The sequence below is a fragment of the Saccostrea echinata genome, unplaced genomic scaffold (assembly GCF_033153115.1).
Source record: "Saccostrea echinata isolate AGI-Se365-2 ecotype Australia unplaced genomic scaffold, CSIRO_AGI_Sech_v1 ptg000054l, whole genome shotgun sequence".
Classification (NCBI taxonomy): Eukaryota; Metazoa; Mollusca; class Bivalvia; order Ostreida; family Ostreidae; genus Saccostrea; species Saccostrea echinata.
In genome coordinates, this window is record NW_026889803.1 from 63696063 (window position 1) to 63706548 (window position 10486).

Consider the following 10486-nt stretch of genomic DNA (forward strand, 5'->3'; position numbering starts at 1 on the left):
TAAACCCCAAAGCTGTTTTTATCACGTTTATAAATGTATATAAACAATCGAGTCCAAGGGAAATGATTTTTTGGTACTAAATCTATTTATAAAATAAACACAAAAGACAAAATTAATACATCAAAAATTACAAATGATTTACAGTTCTTGTTTAGGATCTATTTCACCAACGCAAAAGGAGGACAATCTGTTACGCAGTTTTGACCAGTGAAAGGGAAGGAACGGACGTTGTTGGGATCGCTTGTCTAATATTATTCCATATGTTGGTTGTTCCCCCGTATACACAAAACTTACTACGGAAACTGACTTTCAACATTTTTTTAATCTTGAGTTATTCCTAAATATTTCTTCACTTTTGAAGAGGGTAGAGACATTTCTATGCATGTCCAATTTTGCTGCCGTATATTAATTAGATGATTTAAAAATGATTTTAAGATAATAGACCATACTTAAACGATGTTCGCTGAAAACAATCATTAAAGCCATCCAAAAATTAAGGACCACAATGGGTGATAACCAGGTGAATGGTCTCTAATTACTGTATATACACAGCCATAGGTGATATCGGTTGTTTCACAGGTGTAGATGACAACACGCTATTTACCGTATGCATATTTAAGTTATTTTTTTGAAAAGTTTTTGATAAAAATATGTACTTTGAAATAAAAAAATATACACTTCCGAGTAACCGAGTACCATTTTTAGTATTCGATACTCGGACGTTCGAATGAGTACCCGGTTAACCGGGTACTCGTTGACATCCCTAATATATATATATATATATATATATATATATATCATGCTGGTGTATTGTGCATAGTAAAAAAAGGACTATGGAAGCAAATTCAATGTATAAACTACCTAATGTGAATGTCTATCATTTTCAGTTCTTATAAATTCAGTAATACATAATTCATGCATATAGCATGTGTAAGATATAAACAAATAATTTATCGGCGGCAGAAATCTATTACTAGAATTAAGACCTCACCATTATAAGATTTTATAACAGACATTTTACAGAAATAACACACATATTTATAACATAAATAAAAAGATAATACACTGTAATCACATGTAAATTTTGAATAAAGAGTAACAAAGTTCACAGATCAAGCTGCCGACCCTGTATGGTCTCCTTGGTAACCAGATCACTATCCTGAAGGTTAAAATCATAACTCGTCTCATCAAGTTCTATACTTTGTACATCAATCTGAGAGGAACTGTCCTCCTTTTCACAGGAATGTTGGCTCCTCAGGGTATCCTTGTGTTTGTATGTAGAGCTTGTAGAGGAAATGGATGATTCTGTGATGTTAGCTGTTGTGGAGCTATGGAGAGCAGTCAGTATGCTGGAGCTGGTTTGGACTTTTGTTTGATGTGATTCAAAGGACTGGGCTATGTTTCCCTGTAAAGCAAGACTTTGATTTTCAGAAGAGTGAGGAATAGAACTTGATCCCAGTGTTTCAGTTGCCTGTTTTGGGTTTTGTTGAATTACTGACTGTGGCAGGATTGAAATATATGAATTAGAATTTGGTGAAAATATCTGAACCAGTCCATCAGCAGATATATTAGAACTGGCTCCACTTTGACCAGTGGTTTCAGAAGTACCCATCAGCTGATTGACTGCTACCGGAGTCAGAGAGAAAACCTGGTCCACAGCATTCCCTACCTGCTGCATGGCCACTAACTGTCCATTGTCTAACTGAATCACAGGCACTGTAATATTCTGAATGACTTGGATATTAGGAGTCTGTACTTGTGGATCACAACTAGACATGACAGTGGTAGCCATTTCATCCTGCTGATTTTGATTGACATTGTTACTTTGTTCACCAGTCTCATTACCACTGGATCCTACTGTAGATAAAGCTTCTGAAGCCCTTGCTAGGTAGTGATTAGGTGTTTCCTGGGACTGACTACCATTTCTGTAATTCTCAAACTGACCAAACTTGCTCTGGTCCAGAATCCTTGATGTGCACAAAGCAGTGTTTGTGCTTGGTTTACACTTTTCAAAGTTTTCCAGTGTTGCTATTCCAGTGCTGTTTGGTTTCGATGGTTTCTGCCTGCGCTGTGAATCAATTCGATTGGATTTTCCATGAATTCTGTCGCTACTTCTTTTGTTTTCTGAAGATCTTTCTCCTCTCTGATTTCTAAAAGATGAGAAAATGCTACCTTCTTCTTTTTCATAGTTGTGATCATCCATCCGATTTCCAAAGGATGATGAGATATTGACCACTTCCATATCGTAGCTATGGTCCCCACTACGCGGTACTGCTGTGCTATTTATAACAGGCTGTTGTAGCTCCAGTACAGTCAGTGCCGTTGACAAGGTTAACTGAGTTCTTTCTCTGTGAAGTTTTAGATGACAGTTTAGGGAGTCCTTTCTCACAAAAGCTTCTTGACAAATTTCACATTCATAGTTCTTTTCATATTTTCTTCCCTGTGAATCATCATTTCTTGACATCCGACGTTTGTTGGACTTTTTCTGATTTGTGTTGGATTTCTTACGTAATCGGCAGTTATTGTAATGATATCTGGCTTTCGTCATACTTTTGCTGCAGAAGTTGCAGTCCTTACAAACATAAAGCTTGTAGTTATGAGCGTTAGCCATGTGAGTTTTCAGTGTTTGCTTGCTGGAACAAACATACTGACAGACCTTGCATATATTTTCTGGATCTGGTGTAGAATGAGTTTTCTGGTGTTCAAAAAATAATTTCTTGGAAGAAGTAGAAAAATCACAATGTTCACATGTTTTCTTTGAGACTGAGTGATGAACATTGTAATGGCTGACTAGGTTACCTGTCAAATGAAAATTTAATAAGATAATTATCAATTCTTTTTCATGTAAATACATCTTGACTTACAGACATTTCCATTTCTTAAATGTCACCAATCATAAGTCTGGTGATAAATGGACAGACATGGTGATTTACGTAAAACAACTGTAGTTCCTAGGGTTTGCGTGCAGTATTCATAGTGCTTAACGGTCACAAATTTCAAACATTTTGTAGAGAGATCATTATTTTTTATACATGTATTGATAAAAACAGTTTGCCTACAAGACAAGCAGGGGCAATGAAGATTTTTTGAAGATTTCACAAAAGGTTCAATGTTTTGGATATAACTCTTCAGAACGAATGAAGCTAGGACCATGAAATTCAGTTTCTGCCCCCCCCCCCCTTTTCAATAAATGCCACATACCAAAAATTGATTGAAACTGTTTTTATATTTAATTGGGGGGCTGAAAATATTCACAGGTGTGCACATTGGCATGAGAACAAAGAGGAACCGTTAGCAATAGATCACCTGAATGAAACAGATGACCTAAATATAGATAATCAAAGATTACAATGCTCACCTTGACAATTGTTATCTATAGCAGAGCAAAGTCTTACATCAAACAAATGTTCTGGTAGTGTGCATCCCTAGAATCTATACAACACCTATACAAGTTAGATCCAGGTAGAATCTCTATATACATACTTGAGAATTGACTTACTCCAAATACTTTCACTATTCAATCACCCTGAAAAGGTAGGTCAGATTCAGCTTCAAAAGCATATCTAGTAGTGTGCTTCCCCAGTAACAATGCAAGCTCAGTCAACATAGGCCTTGCAGGGAATGGCATTAACCCGTCCATTCACTTGGAAAATATAGGTCAGATCCAGCAACCAATGCAAGTCTGATAGCGTCATCCCTAAATGCATTATTAACTCAAGTTTGGTCACCATAAGACTTATAGTTACTTGGGAATGAACCTATTTCAATAAAAGTAGGTCAGATCCAGCATTCAAAGCAGTTCTCACAGTGTGCATCCCTAGATGCATCATCCATGCAAATTTCATCCAGGTAGGGCTTACAGTTACTTGAGAATGAACTTGTTCAAAAAATTTCTGTTCATTCATCCAGAAAATGAAGGTCAGATCTAGCATAAAAGCAAGTCTGGTAGTGTGCATCCTTAGATACATTATTCCTGCTGGTCGTCTTATACATGTAGGTACTTGGGATTGAGACCTGTTCCTAAAACTTGAACCAGTTTGCAAATGCCAAAGCCGGGGGTATAGCATAAGTTCATCTTTTTTTTTTCGGTAAACTAAAAATCATTTGCTTCTTTGTTATGCACAGTATATATAAAGGAACATAGTACATGTGTGCTACAGCTGAATTTTCCTTTCACATCTGTAATTAATTTTGAACACATTTCTGGCAAAGCAGCTGAATTCATATCAGTTATACTGGACTTACTTTTGGCAGAGCAGCTGAATTCACACTGTTCACATTTAAATGGTTTTTCTCCGGTGTGGGTTCGCATGTGTCGCTTCATGTCTGACTTGATTTTAAACTTTGAGTTGCAGTACAAACAAGAGAAAGGGGTGTCACCGGTGTGCTTACGGAGATGGACGACTAATTGACTGGTGGTACGACAAGCATACGGACAGGTCTGGCACCTACAATGATTACAATTCATGAGTATACAGTCTTATTTGACAAATCAATCTTTATTTATTTATATTTGGGTAATTAATTGTAAATCGCCTTTCATGAGTTTGCAAAGATGGAAAAATAATGAAAAAAAAATTGTAATCATGAACAAGGAATAAGCTCAAACATCTTGAAAATGACGACAGGTTTGGGTTCAAACATCACAGAAAAGTGTATGTAATTGCATGTATATATTCCAATGATTAAGAAAGAAAGCAGCTGCAAAGGTACACTGGTTTACAGTAATTGAATGAGAACTTGACAGAGGAATGGTGATTACTTGATAGGCTTGTCTTCACTGTGCACTGCCATGTGTTTCTTAATGCTACCATTGTCCACTGCTCTGTAGTTACCTGTAAAAAGCAGAGAAGGACTAAAATGGGTCAAGTTAATCAAAAGTAAGTCAAAAGTTAATCAAAAGTTAATCAGAAGTTAACTATCTACATCTTATTTTGATCACTATCTTGAATTATACATTCAACAAAAACTGCATGGAATGTTCAAAGAACATATACAGTGTATAAGCCATCTTGACCCCAGAAGTGACCGTGGACTCCCAACACGATTGCATTAAACTGAGCTAAGTATTTTCATGAAGATTCATGAACATGAGATATGATGCAAGATAGCCTGTTCCTCTGTATGATTCCAGACAGACAGATGCATGGCAATTGATTGCTCTGACATGAAAAATGATCAAAAATGGTCTGGTTGAGTTAATTGTCATCAAACACGAACCCTTGGTATAAAGAGAGAAAAAAGCATTTTAATTTTGAGAGAAACACTACTTCAATTGATTATTTAAATCTTACTCTGGGATGAATAAAATAATATGATCTCCAAAGTATTAACAAGGATTTCTTATTTGAAAGAAGGTTGACTAGTTTAAAATTGCAGGCCATTTCCCCATTCAGCCCCTGACACATAAATACATCATCCCCCTGTGTAGCCTTCTAACATATATTTTACAGATTTCACACTTGAATGGTTTTCCCCTGTGTTACCTCTGACATATAAGGAATATATTACTTACAGATTTCACACTTGAATGGTTTTCCCTTGTGTTACCCCTGACATGTCAGGTATATATTACTTACAGATGTCACACTTGAATGGTTTTTCCCCTGTGTGGCCCCTGACATGGAGGCGGAGCTTGTCCATTCGACTAAAACTTTTATTACAGTGTTCACAGCTGTATGGTCTCTCGCCTGTGTGGACACGCATGTGACGTTCCAAATCCTTCATGTAAGCAGACACAAAGGTGCAATTTGGGATATTACACTTGTATTTCTTCTCTGTCATTGAAAGACAAGTTATTAAATGCCTTATTTTATAAAATGTTAAGATTAATGTCATGAGCAATATATATATAATATCATGTCATTTTTTTTTGTAGGACATAAGAAAATATATAATTCAATTTGTACAACTTGACCTTGAAATACATTAAAAGAGATAAATTGACAATATGTCCTTACTACGAGAATTCTTCTGTTTATTTTCCAGTGACCTGCCTGTCTGTCTGTTATCTGTTTGTTTCTTCTCTGGTGTCCTGTCTGTCTGTTTTGTTTTGGCTAAGTGTAGTTGTTTCTCTTTGTTTTGCTGTGTTCTGAGGTAGGCCTGATGGAGCTCTTCTACTACCTGGCTCTCCTGTACCTCTTCCTCATTAATCAGGCTTACTCCACTCTCCAATATCTGACTCTCCATGTTTACTCCACCATTCATCACAGGATTCTCCATGCTTACTCCACTATCCAGTATCTGGTTCTTTAAGTTCCCTTCAGCCGTTTGTTTCCCCAGTCTTTCTCCACTTTCCACTTGCTTTTGCATGCTTACTCCTCTTTCCATCTGATTTTCCATGGTGAGTCTATTCCCTATTATGTGGTTCCCCATGTTAACTCCTCCTTCCACTGCCTGACCACTTGTGGTCACTCCACCCTCTACCATTTGACTAAGACCCACTGATTGTGGATCAAGGTGGAGAGTTTCTGTTGACTGGTTGGCTTCAGCAGGCTTGTTGGGGGTATTGAAATGCACTGAAAAGCTGTTATCTCCATTGTACACCACACTGCTCATTTCCAGGTTTTGAACTGATCCCTCAGTCAGGATTTCATTTCCTTGTCCATCAGCATCTTTCGACATGTTATCTAAATTGTGTATCCCTATACCCTCTACATTATCTGTGTTGGAATATTTACTCAAATTGCCTAGAGATGTGAGAACAGTGTTTGGTGTCAGTTGGATGTCGGAGAGCTTTTGAATATTGTGAATGTCTGTGTTGACTGCTAGTTGAGTAAAAGAATCGGTTGTTAAAGAAACTGTATTTAAACTGACTTCTGAAATTGGTATAGTCACTGAGGTAATTTCATTCAGAAGAGGTTGATTTGAAAGTCCAACAGTTGAAATCTGAACAGATTCTTGAGGCAAGTGATGCTGGGATTGGGTGGGATTATGGGAAGGATCAGACAGGATGTTAGAATTCACTTGAGAGGGAGACAACAGTGAGAATGATGCATTATGGTCTAACTGCATCTGAATGGTTGGTTGTGATGAATTCTGAATCTTTTCTGTGTTGTTCCTCACCAGCTCATGGTGAGATTTTATGACCTGTTTTGGCAATGTATTTCCAAGAATAGGATTTAAAGTTCTGTAGTTTGTTGACCCATCAGTTAAGTCTTGGGATAAGTGAGGCATGGAGTTTTGCATTGCAGTATGAAATGAAGAAAGTCCCTCTTGATTTGTAGAATGCCCTTCTTTTGTGTCACGTGTGTCCTTCTGGGGACCAGTCAGGAAAACTGTTCCTATACATTATAAAAGAAAATTCGAATTTGTATTAATGATATTAACTTAACATAAAGTCTTCTATGATTGTACCCCCGGTAGATTTAAAATTACTCTCTGTAAAAATGCATCACTGTGTATGTAGCACATCTATTTTCCTTTAATATTCACTACACCATAAAAAAAAGAAGAATTATTTGTATAATTTTATTAAAATTACAGTCTATGAAACTTAAAAATGATTACCCTGTTCACTGGAGTCCTTGATGTAATTCTGAAGCATTGTTAGGACCTCTGAGTTGTCAGCTGCAATGGGTATACAGATATCTCCCTGTCCAGTATTGGTTATTACAATATATCTCTCATTGCCTACTGAAACAATCTGGCACATTGGCTGTGAACTGTTTGTCTCATCAGCTGTTGTTGTAAAAAAAAAATATAACATTCTACTGCATTTAAAGTCATGGATTAATCAAATGACACAATATTAATATTTAAGTGATATTTTTTTCTATGACACTGATTGGTTGACAATAGACAAACCTCTGCCCTTACACTCACCCCCCTCCACAGCCTGTCTAGCATACTCATGTCCAACAGGTGTGCTCACTAGATTCCCACCACTGATTGTTTCGTGCTGCAGCTTTGCTAAGTAGTCTACATGAAGAGCACTGTCTGAATGCTGTGGCTTTTGTGCACATTGAGGCTGAAGAATGGATTCACTCGTGATATGTTGTGGAATATCAATGCTGTTGTTTCTTGATGTTGCAATATAATTTCCCCTTAAAACTGATAGACCTGATTGCACAGGTACCTGGACATTATTGACAGATGCGTGAGTCACACTTGTGGACACCTGATTTTGGTAATATGGGAATGATTCCATGGAAGGTTTTAGTAATTCATTTCCAGTTCTTTCTTGTTGTAAGCATCCTCTTGGATTTTCATTGTTACTTTCAGCAGCAAGAGTGTGTTGAATTGTTGTCTGAGTTGGTTTTATTGACAATTTTCTTTGTTTTTTAAGCTCTGCTAAAACAACACATTCCTCTTTATGCTTGATAAATTCCTCATAGTCATTAAATTCCTTTCTACAGGCCCCACAGATGTGAAGATCAAACACTACTGGCTTATACTCCATTCTCTACACTGATAAAGCAAAGTCAATTAAAAATTAAAAGTAATAAAATTAAAATTGTGATGAACTTCAAACATCTAATCTTAATTTTTTATTTCCTTACAAATTCAATTACATGAGTATTTGATTGATTTAAGGAATAATTGTCAAATTTTTTGTTTTATGATGTGATCAAGCAATTGACTTGCGTGATAATTTGCATATAAAGCCAAAGGCTTTTATGCATAAAATGATCACGCAAGCCAATTGCTTTATTATCATCATAAAGCCAAAAAATTTGACAGTTATTCCTTATATTTACATGCTCTTGATTCCTTAAATTTATGTGCTCCAAGCCCCACCTACTTCTCTCTCTCTCATGCCACGCCTATCGATGAACCAGTAACTTTATGTAGAAATCAAGTATTTTTATTATTTGTAGTTTCATCTCAGGCAAAGAAATTTAAGATGAGTGTTCATGCTAAATCTGTGTGACTTTATCACCATAAATAAAATTTAATGATTCTGTTTTTAACCTTGGAGGATTTACTTGTGTAGAATCATGTTAACTAACCAGTACAATGTGATATTGCTACTGATTGGCATTTGGATGGGACCTATTACATCACAGATGTGTTGTTACAACAAATAAAAAGTCACCAAAGGTCAACTTTAAAAATTTCAGTATAAAAAGAAGATAACTGTATAAATTCTTCTTCATGGGTAAGACAAAAGAGCATGAAACCTTAAACTGCAGCCAGGTTAATGTTTTATTATGGTCTTCCGTCTTCAGCGGAAGACTTTCTTATTATTCTGTTGTTTCTTTTTCACTATTATAAAGGTCTTCCATCTTCAGCGAAAGACCTTCTTGTTATTCTTAGGTTTCTTTTCCACAGTTTTTATTATTTTTTTTTTCTCACTGATTTTGTGCCTGCGAGTTCTCGGAAACGTCTAGCTCATTTTTCATAAAACTTTCAGGTCTGATAGAACATAAAAAACTCTAGATCTAAATCATGTGCGATTTTTTTTCAAATATACTTGCACAAATGTAATATATTATGATAATATATATATACAGTGCAGGGTTCAAAAGAATTAATACAATTCAATGAAATAAAACATAATTAGTAAGTATAGTGAGCTCTAATGACAATGCCTATGCAAAGAAAAATTCCAACTTTGCACATTGATCCAAATGATTTTTTTTACATTAGCATCTGAACCTGCAATCCTTTGCAAAATGCATCTCGCCACAAACTACGTTCTCATAGTATCAACAAAAGCTCGTCATAAAATAAACTCACCTTGACTTAATGGATATTGTAGATTAATAGTATATTAAAACATTCTTTATTAAATTTTGCAACTTTCAGAATGCAACTTACATATGACATCATGTGACGTCAGCGTCTAGACGTTCAAATGTCACATTCGAAGATACCGAAGTGTTATCTGCACTAACCCTCAATATATTGAGAAAATTAATGCTTTAACATTAAAATAGGGCAAATGGACCTAGGACGAATAAGAATTAGAATGAATGGTCACAGGACAAATGCGAACTAGGGCGTACAGTGTCAAGGGCAAACATGTTTCATGACCATGATGACAAACTGACATACATTCTGCACATTTAGCAGTAGTATTGGGTATGTGTTAGAGTTTTTCCAGTCTAACTGATGACACTTTTCCTTTTTTGATATTGTAACTTATCACCTTACCATACTGTACCAGAGACATTTATACATGTACCACCTTTGACATCCATTTTTCTCAATATGCACAGATAAAAATGAACAAAAGTACGCACCATCAAAAATTTTCAGAATCTAGTTAATATCTCATATAACTTAAGTCCTAGTACAAGATAGACAGTATGATCTTACTTAATCTTTTACCTTAACACTGTAATTGTATCTATTTCATATCACTTTGCATGTTTTGTAAGAAAATCTGTACAAATTTTCACTGGAAATACCATTCTGAATCTAAATTTAGAGTATCATGGTGCTTATATTTCCGGGAAAAAATGTAAGTCTATTTATTTCCCCCCTATTTAAACCAAAAGAAAAAGAAAAAAGAAGAAAATAAGATAGAAAAAGAAAATTA

The 10486-nt window shown here is 35.7% G+C and overlaps 1 protein-coding gene across 1 annotated transcript; it reads right to left on the reverse strand.

Annotated features, from left to right (window-relative positions):
- Positions 1 to 806: 806 nt before the first annotated feature.
- On the reverse strand, positions 807 to 10327 carry LOC133171961 (uncharacterized). Its single transcript, XM_061306758.1, has 8 exons — positions 10276 to 10327; positions 7825 to 8409; positions 7510 to 7680; positions 5961 to 7283; positions 5580 to 5777; positions 4763 to 4835; positions 4246 to 4448; positions 807 to 2799 (listed from the first exon to the last, which is right to left on the reverse strand). The coding sequence occupies exons 2-8, from the start codon at positions 8399 to 8401 to the stop codon at positions 1106 to 1108; spliced, it is 4239 nt and encodes a 1412-aa protein (XP_061162742.1). The 5' UTR covers positions 8402 to 8409; positions 10276 to 10327; the 3' UTR covers positions 807 to 1105.
- Positions 10328 to 10486: the final 159 nt, after the last annotated feature.

What these genes read in the sequence shown, in the direction of transcription:
- LOC133171961 (XM_061306758.1), bottom strand. Translation starts at nt 8,401, where the DNA reads ATGGAGTATAAGCCAGTAGTGTTTGATCTTCACATCTGTGGGGCCTGT. An exon ending in ACCATTCAAGTGTGACATCT is followed by an intron (nt 4,836 to 5,579) that starts GTAAGTAATATA and finishes TGCTTTTTACAG; the next exon opens with GTAACTACAGAGCAGTGGAC. An exon ending in AGTGAAGACAAGCCTATCAA is followed by an intron (nt 4,449 to 4,762) that starts GTAATCACCATT and finishes TAATCATTGTAG; the next exon opens with GTGCCAGACCTGTCCGTATG.